This window comes from Abramis brama, assembly GCF_963993115.1.
Source record: "Abramis brama genome assembly, chromosome: 6".
Classification (NCBI taxonomy): domain Eukaryota; kingdom Metazoa; phylum Chordata; class Actinopteri; order Cypriniformes; family Leuciscidae; genus Abramis; species Abramis brama.
The window spans coordinates 31,655,599-31,673,416 of NC_139968.1; the positions used below are offsets into that span (position 1 = coordinate 31,655,599).

Below are 17,818 nucleotides of genomic sequence, written 5' to 3' on the forward strand. Positions count from 1 at the left end.
TTCAATCAAATTAAGTCACCTTAAGGTACAGTCAAAATAACCATTATTTGTCCTTATTGACAGTGGATCTTTTTTGTCCACAAAATTTCCCCAAAATGTTATTCCCTACAGACCCTACTTGATATTTTGCTCTTCTTAAATGTAAAAATGAATCTAAAAAACTACATTTTTGCAAACTCATTAATTAATAGATGTTTCCACTACGATGGACGGCATATTTTCATTGTTGTTGGTTTCTCAGGGACCAATCAGTGACCAGACATTACTCATATTAGAAAAATAAATTTGTTTCCAGTTGTCTGAAGGAGTTAATATGTCAAGACCATTACGTATAAACTATTTAAATTTCCACCTAAAAAAAAATTCAAATAGTCAAGTGCTCTACTAAATGTATGTATTGTTTTTTGATTAAACTGGATTAAACAAATCTTAACAATGTTTGAAAAGCAGCCCAAGATTAGATGTAAAGTTTATTGTAAATATTGTTTGCCATTGCAGATGTTAAAAGCTGATAAATGGAGGATGCTTTTCTTTCATCTTCTCAGTTTTTCCACTTATCCAATGATCTGAAATGAACGAAATGGCACAAGAAATATGAAATAAAAACAGTATTATAAGATACAGTCATGACATTGACTGCTTGTTAGATCCTTATGTAAAGCTTTATTTTAATGATGATATAATTGCACTTACTCCATTAATCCAGCTGATGTAGGCAGACACACGAGTGAAGACTGTTGGCTTCTGGTAGGCATTACAAGCCTCTGATGACACAAAGCTGGTCACACCATGGACGACGTACTGACGGTTGACCTGACAGTTCAGAGGACCGCCAGAGTCACCCTAAAAACAACACAACAGGAGATTAGATTAGACATTTTCCTGCAGTATGAAGCAGTTCATGATCTGTTTGACAGCCAGACTTTCTCACCTGGCATCCAGAAAAGCTGCCGCCACCAGCGCACACCATGGAGCTCTTCACGGTGCTTCCCCACCAGTCGCTACGAGTGCAGGTATTGTAGTCCATCACATGCAGGAGGGCCTGTTTCAGATGAGAGGAGAATGGCCCACCAGCTAAATGAAGATCACATCCATGAGAGGAAAGAATCAGGAATGAGTTACATGCAAATGATTTCAGGCAATGTCAAAGCTATCTGAAGTGAAGTAAGTGAAAGCTGACTCTCAACGCGGCCCCAGCCGGTGATGTAACAGATGCTGTTGTGGGGCAGAACCTGTCCAGAGGGTGGAAGGGCGGCCACCTGCGTGAATGGGGCCTGAGAGGCATCAGAGGACAGACGCATAAGAGCGATATCATATCTGAAAAGCAAAGAACACACATAACAGACTACAAGCACATTTAATTTCTTATACTAGGGGGCGCTATAACTTTAGTATATCTTTAATATGATCATGGATGTTGTGTTGATGATGTAAGTCCAGTTGGACTTGTTTAACAGTTCATGTAATGGACAAAGTCTGCTGGAAAGGTTTGGCATGAACTTTGCATGGTATGTTAACAGTCCAGGAATGATCGCACCTGGCTTACGTTATTTGGAGATGGCGCATCCACGATAGCATTTACCTTTGATGGTGCTTTTGTGAAGACCAGCATTGACAATTACATGTCCTAGATACTCAATGGTGGGCTGGAAGAAGTCACGTTTGTATTTCTTCTCCTGAATGCCTTACTCTTAGTCTTTGTAGTATTGCATGCAGGTTCCCGAGATTATCATCATCATCTTGATCATCGAGATAACACTGTACATGGAGATAAAAAATTTTGAGGCTATATCGCCCACCCCTAGTGTCCACGTGCATGGTAACAGCCTTTCCATCTAGCAGTGGCATCACCCAATCAGAATTTGAAGACACAGACATTACATATGAGTATTAATTTTCATCAGATTCATCCTCTTGTTGTTTCCCAGATTCATCCTCTTGTTGTTTCCCTGTATATTCCACCTGATTTATGTTTTTCTTTTTGAATTTTCTGACATAGCTTTTCTTAAACTTCACAGGTTTAGCTGGATTTAATCTTGCTTTTTGTTTTGGCACATTCAATATTCCCTTTTTTCCCATAGTTTCTGCAGTCTTTGTCTTTGAAGTTTGAACCAGCAATCTCAGGACATTTACCGAGGTGTCGAGATCGTGGGGGAAACCCATGTCATACAGAGTGTACACACCACAGACATCACACTACTCCTCCATTTATAAATATAAAGAGTATGGTTATGGGGAGATGCCGAAGGTGGAGGAGATGCTTGCGAGCTATCTCTCTCCAGCAACGGCATCTTCCTTGAAGGCTCCTTCACTTCCCTCTAAGCCAGTTAAATTTACATCATCACTGGTTCATAAATCGTATGCAGCTGCTGGTCAAGCTGCAGCGTGTCTGCATACGATGTCCCTTATGCAGGCTTATCAGGCTGAATTATTGGGTGATTTAGAGGAGGGCGGGGGAATTGGTCCTGACACGGTGGCCGAACTACGCAGAGCCACAGATCTGTCTCTCAGGGCCACCAAGGAGACCGCTAAATCAATCGGGCGGTCTATGCCCTGGTGGCCACTGAGAGGCATCTGTGGCTCAATCTGAGTGACATAAAGGATAAAGAAAAACACGTTCTCTTAGATGCTCCGGTCTCCACTGTTGGTTTGTTTGGTGATGCAGTTAACAGTGCGGTAGCTAAATCTCAAGAAGCTTCTAAACAGGCAGCTGCACTTAAAAAACTTCTCCCCTGCCGTTCTTTCTTTGAGGCTGCTGAGCGGGAGCAGCCTCACTCCTCTAAAAAGAGCACTGAACATCGTGCCACTCAAAAACAGAGAGTGTCCTCCCGTGCTCCCCCACAAAAATCTCGGGGACACGGAGGGCGCTCTCAAACCTAGCAGCCCTCGAGGGGTAAAACGGATCTGCGGACCGTTCTTACCGCCAAGAAGGCTGCTGGGAAAAAGTCCTGACGTCCGAGGGCTCAGGACAAATGAGGGTAGTCCCCCCCCCCCGAAGCAGAGCGGTCAACACCTCTTTTTACGGTGCCCGTCTCTCTTCGGTACCCTCAGGGGACCGTTCTGCCAACCCTGCCGCCTCCGGTGTTACAGGGCGCAGCGGTCTCCGGCGAGCACATATCTCAAGGACCACCCGGAAACGTAGTGGCCTCGGGATGCCCGCCCCCTCTGAGGAGGGTGTTAGAGCAGTCTGTTCGGTCGTTCCCTGCCGGTGCGCCGTTACAGGGCGACGAATTGACTACTCAACAACAAAATCCAGAAACCAGTCTCGAGAGGCTGGTACCTCTAGTAGAATATTTGACAACGTGGAAGCTACTGTCAAATGATTCTCGTTGGGTCCTGCAGACCGTGGAAAAAGGGTATCAGATACAATTCAAGAAACGCCCACCCCAGTTTATGGGGGTCCTGCCCACAGTGGTGGGCCCCGAGCAGGTTCTGGTTATGGAACAGGAAGTAAACACTCTGTTAGAGAAAGGGGCCATAGAATATGTACCTCCCTCCAACAGGGAAACCGGGTTTTACAGCCGGTACTTCATAGTTCCGAAAAAGGACGGGGGATTGCGTCCCATTTTAGATCTTCGAGTTCTGAACGAGTCAGTCATGCAGCTCAAGTTCAAAATGTTAACATTGAGACAGATCGTGCCACAGATCAGGTCCGAGGACTGGTTTGTCACGATAGACCTCAAGGTCGCATATTTCCATATTTCCATTCATCTGTGTCATTGGAAGTTCCTGAGGTTTGCTTTCGGGGGCAAAGCATACCAATATCTAGTACTTCCATTCGGCCTAGCTTTATCACCCCGCACTTTCACCAAATGTATGGATGCAGCTCTGGCGCCCCTGCGCCTCCAGGGTATTCGCATCATGAACTACATCGACGATTGGTTGATTTTGGTTGATTTGATCAGTTGGCGGATCAACATCGAGATGTTGTTCTCGCCCACATGAGAGAGTTGGGGTTATGGCTGAACGCCAAGAAGAGTGTGCTTTCTCCACTCCAGAGGACCACTTTCTTAGGCGTGGTTTGGGATTCAGTGTCGATGCAGGCGCGCCTGTCACCGCCACGTATATAGTCCATCCTTGCAGCTGTGAAAAGTGTAAAGCTAGGCCAGCTACTCACTGTCAAACAGTTCCAGAGACTGTTGGGTCTCATGGCAGCACCTTCCAACGTGATACCTTTTGGACTACTGCACATGAGGCCCCTGCAGTGGTGGCTCAGGACCAGAGGGTTTTCCCCGAGGGGCAACCCATTTCGCACAATCAAGGTCACGCGGCGATGCTTACGTGCCCTGGTTATGTGGAAGAAACCTTGGTTCCTGTCCCAGGGCCCAGTGTTGGGAGCTCCTTGTCGTCGCAAACTGCTAACGACGGATGCTTCCCTCACGGGTTGGGGAGCGATCCTGGAGGGTCGCTCATCTCAAGGTCTGTGGGAAGACTATCATCGTTCCTGGCATATCAATCGCCTAGAGATGTTAGCTGTCTTCCGGGCTCTGAGGAGCTTCATCACAGATCTCAGGGGACACCATGTGTTAGTGCATACGGACAACACGTCGGTAGTCGCCTATATCAACCACCAAGGGGGTTTGTATCCAATCTGGCACGCCATATCCTCTTGTGGTCCCAGGGGAAGTTGCTGTCACTCAGGGTAGCTTACATCCCCGGGGTCCAGAATATAGGAGCAGACACTCTGTCGAGACAGGGGCCGAGGCCCGGGGAATGGAGGCTCCACCCCGAGGTGGTGGAGCTGATATGGAGGGAGTTTGGCCAAGCACAAGTGGATCTGTTTGCGTCTCGAGAGACGTCTCACTGTCCACTTTGGTTCTCCCTCACGGATCCAGCTCCTCTGGGACTGGATGCTATGGTACAGGCGTGGCCGAGGCTACGTCTGTACGCCTTTCCCCCAGTTGCTCTGCTCCCGGGAGTTCTGGAGAGAGTTCGCAGGGACCGGGTTTGCCTGCTTCTTATAGCCCCGCGCTGGCCGGGCAGAGTATGGTTTCCCGATCTTGTGTCCCTCCTTGACGGGCATCCTCTGGAGCTTCCTGTCAGGAGGGACCTTCTGTCCCAAGCAGGGGGCTCAATATTTCACCCCCGCCCAGAACTGTGGAACCTGTGGGCTTGGCCTCTGAGGGGGCCCAGCTCATAGAGTCAGGTCTCTCAACTGAGGTTGTTGAGACCATTCTACAGTCCAGAGCTCCCTCCACGAGGAAACTTTATGCCCTGAAGTGGAGAGTCTTCACTTCTTGGTGTAGTGACCGTCGGTTGTCCCAGTTAACTGCCCAATTGGTACAGTGCTGGAGTTCCTGCAGGACTGGTTCACGGCAGGTCTGACCCCGTCCACTTTAAAGGTTTATGTGGCGGCCATAGGTGCTTACCACATTCCTTTGGGTGGAATGTCTGTGGGGAAAGACCCTTTGATATCTCGTTTCCTTCGTGGCACTTGGAGGCTGAGGCCTGCAGTTCGCTCTAGGGTGCCACCATAGGACTTGTCCATTGCGCTACAAGGCTTGTCCCTGGCCCCCTTTGAGCCCATTGAGGAGGTTCCTGAGAAGTTTCTAACTCTGAAAGCTCTTTTCCTTCTGGCTATTTCTTCTCTTAAGAGAATAGGGGATCTTCAAGCATTGTCGGTTGCTCCGTCATGCTTAGAATTTGCACCGGGTATGGTTAAAGCTTTTCTACATCCGAGACCGGGTTATATCCCCAAGGTCCCCACTAATGTGGTCAGACCTATTGTTCTGCAGGCCTTTTGTCCTCCTCCTTTTCAGAATGCGGACCAGGAGGCTAATAATTTGCTTTGCCCAGTTCGGGCGTTAGACGCTTATGTCCACAGAGCTGCCCTGTGGCGTAAAAGTGATCAGTTATTTGTATGCTTTGGGTCCCCTAACAAGGGAGGTCCGGTGTCTAAGCAAAGAATGAGCAAGTGGGTGGTCGAGGCTATCTCACTTACTTATGAGGCGGCTGGGCAGCCTTCTCCTTTGGCTGTCCGGTCGCACTCTACGAGGAGTATGGCGGCCTCTAAGGCCCTTATATCAGGAGTATTGTTACAGGACGTCTGTGATGCGGCAGGCTGGTCCTCACCGCACACGTTCGTCAGGTTCTACTCTCTGGATCTAGACTCTGCTCCAGGGTCTCATGTTTTGTCTTCCTAGTGCTGCTCACCAGATTTCACACAGGACAGACATTTGTAGCTATGGAGGCGTTGGTATAGACGTTCCCCATAGCGACAATCTCGACGCAACGCAAGTTCCCTTGAAAGGGAACGCCTCGGTTACGACTGTAACCTCGGTTCCCTGAAGAGGGAACGAGCGTTGCGTCGCCTTGCCATATCTCCTTCATGCCTGTCAGCACGACTTCAGACTTTATGAAGCTTTCGTTTTCTGTTTCGGGCCGGCTTTTATAGCTTCCTGGTACGTGATGTCACCCGCCTCTGACGTTCCGCCACACCATTGGACTGATTTTACATGTGCTTCAAGACATCATCACGCAAAGCGTTCCCCATAGCATCAATCTCGACGCAACGCTCGTTCCCTCTTCAGGGAACCGAGGTTACAGTCGTAACCGAGGTGTTTTTCTTCGTTTCTGATGTCGCAATCTTACATTCATGAAATCATGCAACATACTCTACCTTGTCTGTGGACATTGTTCATTCCAAAGCCAGTGCTAGATAAACAGCGAATGTGTGTGTGACAGTAGGCTGCAGGTGGCAATTATTTACAATGGCTGTAATGGACAATTCCGCTTCCATCCTGTAGGGGGATCGCAGAGGAAAAGTTCTTATAGTGTTGCTTTAACGAGTCGCTGTCAGCTGAATAACATGTACTTTTACAAGTTTTGCAGAGAGAGAAGAGAGTGTTAATCCTTACTATCTTAAGTAGGACTACACTGCAATGCATTCTGGGTAAAATAAGACACTTTTCAAAACAAAAAACATGGCGGATCGAGTAAGCGCATTCAACCGCTCAGTGCAGTTTACCCCAGCGGAAAATATGTGTTTGTTGGAGGACTATGAATGACGGAGTATGTTTTTATGCTTCCACTGTTCGATCGCACCTGTGCCATCTCTCTCTCTGACATACACACACACACATTCCAGCATTGCTATCTTGACATCGCAGCCTGTTATTATGCAGCGTTCACACCAAACACGAATAGAGTGTCAAATTCGCGTCTATCGCCTAGTTCGACGCTTGAACATTTTGAATCCATTCGCGCGTCCAAGGCGAATAGGACACGCGTATAAAGTGAGCGTTTGAAGCGAAATAGACTGGTGAACAGTCACGGTGTATTGCATTTCACGCAACGCCCGTGATGCTTGCCGCTTGCGTATGAAAGGGAGCGCGTCGATCGTTGCTCGCGTTGACCATATGTAACGGTCCTAACAGATACAAGGACATTTTACTTGGGAATGTAGTAACAAGAAGAAATGTTTAAATTATGAGCAATTTTCCCTTTTCTTTTGGCAGTTTGTAATGTAACTCATTGTTACTGCTGGTTGCCAAGGTAACAGAGTCTTAGACCTAAGTTAGCCTGGGGGTAAGGTGTCTAATTTTTTTGGTCTAAATTAAGTCAGTCTTTATTTTTGTGAAACAGTCTAACTTGCATTAGACTGTCTATGAGCAAATTTTAGACTTGTCTAACACTTATAGACCGGTCTAAAATAACTTGAAAAACCGGCCCCAGAGTACGGATTGTCATTAGGAGGACAAAACATGCAACTTTAAGAACGCAATACACAACACTTATACTACACCCTAAAAGTATTTACTCTTTTTGTGAAGATAAAGTAGATACTTTTGAGTGTGAAGATAAAGTAGTACTTTTGAGTGTGTATCAGAAAGTAGACAAGCTTTGGGACGTACTATCACGTTATCATAGCTTCTCTCTGTCGCATCCTTTCACAGAGTGAACTGGCCTGTCAATCATATTGTCAGAGATAAAATCCTCCACATTTCATTTAATTTCATTTCCAACTGTATCAGAGAGAAATGCAGTAGCGTGTTGATCTGCAGTCACGGGTCTTTCATGTAGAGACTTTCCTCATATTAATGCATAATGATGCATTTAAAAGTTAATGGCCACACAAATAAAAGTCCACATTGTTATTGCAGATGAAATATAACACGAATAGCATTACATAAATATTATTTTATCAGGATAAACTTATTATAGTCACTCAAACCTTTATCTTAACCTCCCACCGTCGTCGGATCTGCCATTTGATAGTTATTAACACTTTTTACTCATGTTGTAGTTCCTCCTCCAAATCACAATGGGTTGTGGGCAATATCAGAGAATGTCTAATATGAAGAGAATTGGCACTCTCTGGTTACTTCCGGTTTCTGGACTGGCTGCAGTAACACGTCTCTGTCCATGCGGGGGCGCTCGCAGGTGAGTGTCTATGGCGCTATACCCATCAAAATCCACCTTTCTCAGGATATAATTTTTTGTCTAGTAATTTGAATGTTGTATTCGAAAGGAGATGCAAAGAAATTACACATTGCTGGGTGTTCGATTTTTTAGATTCACTTATTTGCTTTACAAAGTCTTTTAAACTGTCAATGACGTCATACACATCGTATGACCAGAGATTCTGCTTTATGGCAATCCTTCAGTCACTTTGGTGCTTTCGTGCTCTGCACTTTCTTTTCTCTCGGGGGATCGACAACACAGCTGACACAGGTAAACACACGTGCTAGAAGAGTTTTTGTTTTGTTTGTTTCTGGTCCCACTTCGGATGCCACGATGCCACCAAGCGGTATCTCTGGTCGTAATCAGTCCTTCACTGACCAATCAGCATTCATTAGCAGAATGCTAGCTTGTTATGGGCAACGACAACTACACCTGTAAGAAATCGAAAGGACATAAGTACTCGTTCATTCAACTTTCAACCTATAATCCATGCTGAACTTGCAAAACCTACAATCAAATCTGAGATTTCTCAACGGCAATCGGGTGAAAGAGACAAATTTAGCCGTCTAGCCCTATAGACTACAATTCAGTCTGCCCTCGCCTGTGAGCGCCCCCAGTGGAACTCTGGTGGAACTACAACCACAATTCGGTACAATAGGACTTAACAGGAAGTACCAAGGCTCTCCGTAGATTTATCTTCAGGCCAACACTCCGTTCAGTGTTTTATTCGCTGACTTTAGCTAGCTTCTTTGCACGAAGAACAAAACAGTGACGAAACGCGTTTGTCCATTTAGGGCCACTGTAGAAACATGTCAATGTAAGGATACCCGTGGTGTATGATAGAAATGGCTCATTCTAAGGTAATTTCAAACATTAAGGTCTTTATAGACCACTGAAAGCATAGTTATGTGAAATTGTATTTCTGTCAACAAATGCTTCTAAATATTACACACAATGCACCTTTGAATAAAATGTTTTGAATTTGTTTGTTTTTAATTGTTTTTTAAATAAGGTAAAATTTAATTTGATTTTATTATTATCTTGTTTATTACCGTATATACCCGAATATAAGACGCCCTGAATATAAGACGACCCCTTGTCTTAATGGGTCACGTTTCAGTCACTAGTTCATATTAATTCCGTTGTTCTTTCTCCCTTTCCCCCGTGATTCTGTCTATATCGCGAATATAAGATGACCCCCCCCCCACACACACACACATTTTTCAGCCTATTTTTAGGACAAAAACCTTGTCTTATATTCGGGTATATACGGTAATTTATTGACATGAAAAGTCTGCCACAGTACTAAAAATATTGCGCAACCGTTAACTGTTAGATGCTCAAAAACACAAATCAGACATAATTTAAAACTGAATAAGAAACATTTTATTAAAAGGTTTAATATAAGATTAAAAGTTACAGAAACCTGAAGCTGTTGTATTTTTGGCGTTTAATTGCTGACTGGGGGTGTTTTACTTATATATATATATATATATATATATATATATATATATATATATATGTTTTATATAATTAAAACACCCCCAGCCAGCAATTAAACGCCAAAAATACAACAGCTTCAGGTTTCTGTAACTTTTAATCTTATATTTAAGCTTTTAATAAAATATTTCTTTTATATATATAATTTTTAAATATTAGTATTAGTATTATCAGAAAACACTCATTTTACCTGGTCAAAAACAGCTCTGTTTTCAGCACGCCGTTTAAGTGCATGTAATGAGCTTTGCTCACCCCACCCCTCTGTTCTGTGGGGCGTTTTGACACAACAACACACGTGGAGCGTTGCCTTGACAACAGTTGAGGGTATATTTTGAAGAATGGCAGCGGGAGTCTCTGAGGACACTGTGGAACCGTACCAATTTGAACCGAGGACACTGTGCCACCGTATCAATTTGAAACGGAGTCGGACACGGAACAAGATGACAGCCCCAAAGAAGTTTGATAATATAATTCCAGTAAACTATGGAGTGCCGCAGGGATCTGTGTTGGGCCCTCTGTTATTCTCAATATATTTGCTGCCACTTGGAAATATTATAAGGAAACATGGAATTAGTTTCCATTGTTATGCTGATGACACTCAAATATATATTTCATCACGGCCGGATGAAAACACTAAATTATCCAAATTGACAGAGTGTGTTAAAGATATAAAAGATTGGATGACGCGTAATTTTCTTTTATTAAATCCAGACAAGACAGAGGTAATACTTATCGGTTCAAAAAACCGCCCACAGAACCTCTCACAATACAACTTTGACATCGTAGGATGTCCTGTTACTTTATCCTCTACAGTAAAAGACCTAGGTGTTATACTCGACGGTAACCTGTCTTTTGAAAATCATATTTCGTATGTTACAAAAACAGCCTTTTTCCACCTTAGAAACATTGCTAAGCTACGTAATATGCTATCAGTTTCTGATGCAGAAAAGTTAGTTCATGCATTCATGACCTCGAGACTAGATTACTGTAATGCTTTATTAGCCGGTTGTCCTGCATCCTCAATAAACAAGCTACAGTTAGTCCAAAATGCAGCCGCTAGAGTTCTTACTAGATCAAGAAAATATGATCATATAACACCGATTTTATCATCACTTCATTGGCTACCTATAAAGTTCCGTATTAATTATAAGGTATTGCTACTGACTTATAAAGCCCTAAACGGCTTAGCTCCAGTCTATTTAACGGATCTTCTATCACCCTATAATCCATCGCGCTCTTTAAGATCAATAAATTCGAGGCTTTTGGTCATACCTAGGATATCCAGATCAACCAAAGGAGGGAGAGCATTTTCACATTTGGCTCCAAAACTCTGGAATAGCCTTCCTGATACTGTTCGTTGCTCGGACTCGCTCTCCCAGTTTAAAACTAGATTAAAGACGCATCTTTTCAGCCAGGCATTCATATAATATTGTTAATCTCACAGTTTCAAACTACAATCCGGCCTCTAGTTCATAAATGCCAGAGGAGAACTGGCCCCCGACTGAGCCTGGGTTCTCCCAAGGTTTTTTTTTCTCCATTAGGTCACCTGATGGAGTTTTAGGACACCATTAGGTCACTTGATGGAGTTTTTCGGTTCCTTGCCACTGTTGCCTTTGGCTTGCTCAGTTGGGGATATTTTGGGGATATTTAATTTTATTCTATCAATCAATAAATTCCACTAGAAACAAACTTTGTTGTATTATTTTATTATACTGTGAAGCTGCTTTGATACAATCTGTATTGTGAAAAGCGCTATACAAATATACTTGATTTGATTTGATTTGATAATTAAAGGGCACCTATTATGCCCCTTTTTACAAGATGTAATATTGGTCTTGGGTGTCCCTAGAATGTATTTGTGAAGTTTCAGCATAAAATACCCCACAGTTAATTTAATATAATTACGCCCTGCTTTAATCCGCCCTGCTGGACCCAGTTGATGAAGAGACTCCGGCAGAATACACAAATGAGAATGGACCAAGGCATCTCGGAATGGTTATTTGATACATTTATGTACATATAGAGTTTTAATCGCGTCCCCTTTGCAATTATGGAAGTGCAACACACACACACACACACACACATTGTGATAAGTTTCATGCAATTTTTTTAAACTATAAACACACAAATACTGTGATAACGTTTGCTAAGTAGAAACGAAATTATATTTAGGCGAGGGGTCCTGTTGCGTCATGTTGACATTACTTTTCGTACAGGTGCTTATGTGGAAAATGTGAGAAGATGGCTACAGAACCAGACAACAAATGCTGCAGGGAGATAGACATTTATATAGCCTACTGTCTATGGAGATAGAGCTGTATTAATTTATTTACATTTGTAATTGCTGCAAAAAATAATACGTGACATAAAACTGTCTGATGTTGTTTGTTGAGACATCCTATGCCGACGGCAATAAATAGCTTTAGACGCATTTGTTGTTGAACTGGCTGACATCGACTGAAATGACTATTTGCTCATAAATCATAAAATACACTTACTTCTTCTGGAGGTGACATTGGATGGTGAACAGTAGGCAACGATCCACACTTGAGGATTAACTGTTTGACCGTCGTTCGCTAAACGGTCAGTCAGAAAATGATTTGCGCAAACATAAACGTATTTACAGTAGGAAGTTTAAGTGGCGCCTTTTCTTCATAAATAAAATCCATCTGCTGTGTTTTCAGTGGCTCTGATGTCAGTGATCTAGAAGATCTCGCAAGTCAAGCGGAAGAGGCAGCTAGGAAAGGGGAGCAAGGAAAAGTCTACAAGATCACCAAAATAGTGAGTGGCAAACACAGACGAACAACCGAGGCACCAATAGTAGACAAAAAGGGTCAGCTATTGACAACTGAGTCGCAACAAGAAGCTCGATGGGCAGAGCACTTTCAGGAAGTGCTAAATTGACCACCACCCACAATAGAACCAGATGTCCAGCATGCAGAGAATGACCTGGAAATTAGCATTGAACCACCATCAAAGGAAGAAATTGTCTCAGCCATTAAATCCTTAAAAAAATGGAAAAGCCCCTGGCCAAGATAACCTGAATGCAGAGCTTTTCAAAGCAGACCCAGACCTCAACTCCAAAATACTTCAACCACTCTTCAAAACTATCTGGGAGGAAAAGGAAATACCTGATGACTCATTAAAAGGAATTATCATAAAGATACCAAAGAAGGGCAACTTGAGAGATTGTAACAAATGGCGCGGAATCACACTCCTATCGATACCAAGCAAAATCATGGCAAAAATCATTGAGCGGCGTCTTACAGAGGCAGTAGATAAGAAACTCAGGAATGAACAGGCAGGATTCTGTAAGGGGAGAGGGTGCATTGGCCAGATATTTGCACTTCGTAATATCATAGAACAATGCACAGAATGGCAGAGGCAAATGTACATCAATTTTATAGACTTTGAAAAGGCATTCGATAGTATACACCGATACGGCCTCTGGAACATCTTAAGGATGTATGGAATTCCACAACACATAGTGGACCTCATCAAGACCTTTTATGCCAACTTCAAGTGCCGGGTGGGAAACAGTAGCCTGGCATTCCAGGTAAAGACAGGAGTCAGACAAGGATGTGTAATGTCAGCATTGCTCTTCAACATTGTTATCGACTGGGTGATGCGCCGCACAACAGAAGACAAATCAAGAGGTATACGATGGACCATCTTCTAAACATTGGAAGACCTTGATTTTGCTGATGATCTGGCTCTAGTTTCACACACTCACCAACACATGCAAGAGAAAACATCATGTCTCAGCTACTTTGCACAGCAAGTTGGCCTGAAGATAAATCAGAGGAAATCTGAAGTAATGGTGCTAAACATCTGAATGGAGAAGCTCTACTAACAACAAATGAGTTCACCTATCTTGGGAGTACTGTAAGATATGATGGGGGTGCACACAATGACATTAAAAACAGAATCAACAAAGCCAGAAATGCATCCAGAATGCTAAACAACATATGGAAGTCTCAGCAGTATAGAACCAAGACAAAACTCAAATTATATCAGAGCTGCGTTCTATCCACCCTACTGTATGGCGCAGAATGCTGGAGAATGACAGCAAGTGACATATGCCAACTGTCAATCTTCCACACAAGGAGTCTGAGAAGAATCTGTCAGATTTTTTGGCCAAGCAAGATATCAAATGAGGATCTATTACAGTAACAAGTTGTCAACAAGACAGCATGGGTAGCATTGTAACAAAGCGGCGCTGGAACTGGATTGGCCATAGAGAGCAATACAGCATCCCAAGAGTAGCCCTTCATTGGACACCCGAAGGTATAGAAAGAGAGGACGACCAAAGATCACCTGGCGTTGTACAGTAGAGGAAGTAATGAAATCTATGAACCTGACATGGGGAGATGTCCAGAAAATAGCCCAGAATCGACCAGAGTGGAGGACCTTCGTTGCTGCCCTACATGCCAGAGGCATAATGGGCAGTAAGTATAAGTAAGATGTCAGTGAAGACTACTATGTCCATTCTTACATCCCAAAACAGAACACCTACATTTCTTATAGGAGATATTACCGGCTGTTGTTGAAACAATGGCGATGGTGTACAGATCACCAAGGGCGGGGTAACCACAGTGTCAAACAAACCACTTCGGTGCAACCACATTGCACCTAATCTGAGAACAGCTCATTCTGAGACAGTGCTTATGATTTATTGAGATTGTAAAAAAAACACTGGGTGGATTTTTATCATTCTAGGGTGGTTTTGCTCACACACTGCCAACACACATTTATGTTCAAACACCATGTAAAAGTGAATTTTGCATAATAGGTGCCCTTTAAGGCTTGAACAGGACGTTTCTGAATTGTTGGTTAATGTAATGCCACTTTGATCTATCTTTGTGTGTACTGGCAGGGTAGAGTAGTGAGATACGAACGCTAGCTGCTATGTGTTTACTGATGTATATGTTACTTCATTGACAGATTGATGTTACAGCTAATGGTCATGAAAACCTTTTTTCGGTAAATGTAGGCTTGTCAGTGATGCGTAACGTTATCTATGCAGTGTTAGGAACAACTGTCAGGGCTGAAGCACTGACATGAGGTCACGGCAGGAATGTTTCTAACAGTAGTTGAAGGACACCTAAGAATTTTGTGTTACCATTCATCTTCATGCAGTTATAACTGTTTTTTGACATCTTCTTAATCAGTAACAGGCACCGTTATAAACCATCTACAAAAGTAAGCTTAGTGTAGTATTACCACGTTAAATTTAACACCTGCGTACACAGTTTGTAATAACAAAATAACCATAACGCATTGTTCATTATAAACGTGGGATTATGAATTATATTGAGAACATCGTACATAGAAAACATGCCGTAATGTACCCTGAGTGTAAGCCTTAGCCGCATTCATTGTGAAGCGTGCAAGCGATTTGCAAAGATTAATATAAATATTAATATAAAGGTTAATAAAACGTTACACTCACTTCTTCTTCTGGAGGTGCAGCAGGAACACAAATAGTTGGTACCGATCCTTTTTTCAGGAGCAGCTTCTTAACAAAACCAGCTTTATACTGACCCTTGTTTATAAAGCAGTCTGGTGATAAATGATTCGCGCAAACATGAAAGCTTGATCGTGGGGAATATTCCCTTCAAAAACAAAACTCAGCCAATGCTTCTTCAGCGGATCGGATTTAGGAGCATCAAAATGACTGCTGTGTTCATTATTACACCCAAGAACAGAACACCACAATCGCTTAGACGCCATTCTGCTCCAGGGTATCAACAATGGCTGACTATGATGACAGCTCGCTCAGGGCTAGGGTGACCACCATCAAACCAACCAAATGTGGAATGATTATAAGTTTGTGTGGGACAATGTGGGACATGTTACCAACACTTAAACATAACCTGAAACTGTTATATAATGTTTATCTAACTTAATAAAAAAAACTATTATGCCTTTCAGCTGATAAAAATGCTTTGTTCTTCCAGAAAACACCATTACATCACAATGTAACATAACATGTCTTTATTTTACATGTCATTCAGGAGGCATCATGCAGATAACTATTTTTGAAACAGTTCTGACCAAGTCCAACTAAAATCCAACAAAATAAATAATGAACAAATAAAATATAAAACAAAATGAAATTAGACAATTGACAGTCTTATATATTAAGAATATATTAAACCAAAAACGTTCATATTTTTAGAAAGGATGTGAATCAAAACAACCACATCAGGCAACAAGTTGCTAAATTCTGTTCAATTAAAAAAAAATTATTTACCGAATTATCCATTTGTTTTCTGAAAGGGGACACATGGAACGAATCACGGTCCACATTTTTGATTGACAGCCGTCACAACCAACTAGTGACAGTGTTTACTCCTTTCCTTTCAACCATACATACAGTCGGCATCTAGTCATAGTTGGGGGCGTGGCGAGGGTGGAATCAGCGTGGGGGAAAACCATAGACTGTAAAAAATATGGACGTAGTGTCCGTGACGTCACCCGTAGGTTTCTGAAGAGCATTTTTGAAGCCTAAAGTGGGCGGAGCCGGCCGTCGCCATCTTGGCCTTGCGTCACTCTCGGATTACAGAAAATGGGCAGAGGGGGGGCATGAATGGAGCTGCCTGGCTGTCTGAAATCACCTAGCTGGACGTGATTGAGTTTTTAGTTCAGGCTGGGCATAGATATCATATATGTTTATATCTATGCAGGCTGGGGAGGTAATTCTATAACGTTATATGCAACTGACAGTACCAAGTCTGCGACTGTACAGGGCCTTGCGGTAAAGTGACAGTTGATGATGTAAAGCCAATTAAAAGTTCCTATTTTTGCCCTTCGAAATATTATAATAGTTAAAAGATATGGCTACATGTGAGACGGTATCGTGATTCTGTACTATTCTGCTAGTTGAAAATGTATAATGCAGGAACTCTTAATATTACTCTGAGAGAGTGTGTGAGACAGTGATTTATGTGCATACATGTCAGTCACTCTTTTTTATGGTCCGTCAGCGCGGCATCGCTCGTCAAGTTCTTAGAGAGATTATTCAGTCCATTTTAAATTCTGATTTTGGCCGCCTCTCAAATGGGTTAAACCATAGATATAACGTTATTGCCTATGAAGTTCAAGTAAATGCGCTAGAAAATCCGCGCTCATTCATGGATGTGCATTTATTGCATGGACGGAGAAAGCGCCGACACCTGCAGGATCTGACGGTAGCCTACATAAGCATAACCTATCTGTTCCGTGAGAGCAGTCGAACGAGCCTTTATTGACGTTTTTAAATCTGAAAACTCCAAAAAGCAACGAAATTGTCAGACATCCATTAGTGCATGTTCACAGAGGAAAACAACTGAAATACAGCGCTGGTTGTTCTCTCGAACGATACTCGACGACAACCTAATCCTAAGCCGTGGGCGAAGTAATGGGTGTATTAAATTGTATGAAATAATCCAGAAAAAACACGGCAGAGATGGCAAGTTCAGCAGCTAACATTTGCTGAGGTGAAGTGACGGCTAGTAAACAGACAAACAGCTAGCATTGACATCAGCGACAACCCACCTGTCACTCAAGTGGCCACACCCTTACAGTAATTATGCAGTACTTTAAATATTAATCAACTAAACGGATGAGTTATAAAAAATATGTCAAAATTCCACATGAATGGCAAAATTAGCTGTATAGACCAAAGCCAAATACAGACACCAGGCTGTAAACACGTTTTTTTCTGCTGTAAAATTTGGCATTTTAAAGTCTGCGTGAACCGGAAGTTGCAAACGACTTTTCTCCAGTGTTGTGACGTATATTTCCCAGTGAAAAGGAATATTGAACAGAGGGCAGGGTTTTACTCTAGCGCTCCTCCTCTCCATCTCTCGCTCATAACAGACTAACGGTTTGAGGGGAGTGGTTAAGCGTTTCCCAAACCAAGTCGTCAAAC

General features: G+C 42.8%; 1 protein-coding gene across 1 annotated transcript in view; it reads right to left on the reverse strand.

Annotated features, from left to right (window-relative positions):
• Nucleotides 1-374: 374 nt before the first annotated feature.
• Nucleotides 375-17,818, reverse strand: part of LOC311085897 (transmembrane protease serine 9-like) — a 63,495-nt gene continuing 46,051 nt past the window's right edge. The window contains exon 17 of the mRNA XM_084118516.1: nt 375-566. Coding sequence (XP_083974642.1) covers nt 555-566 — 12 coding nt within the window. The 3' untranslated portion in view covers nt 375-554. The remainder of the gene's footprint in view (nt 567-17,818) is intronic.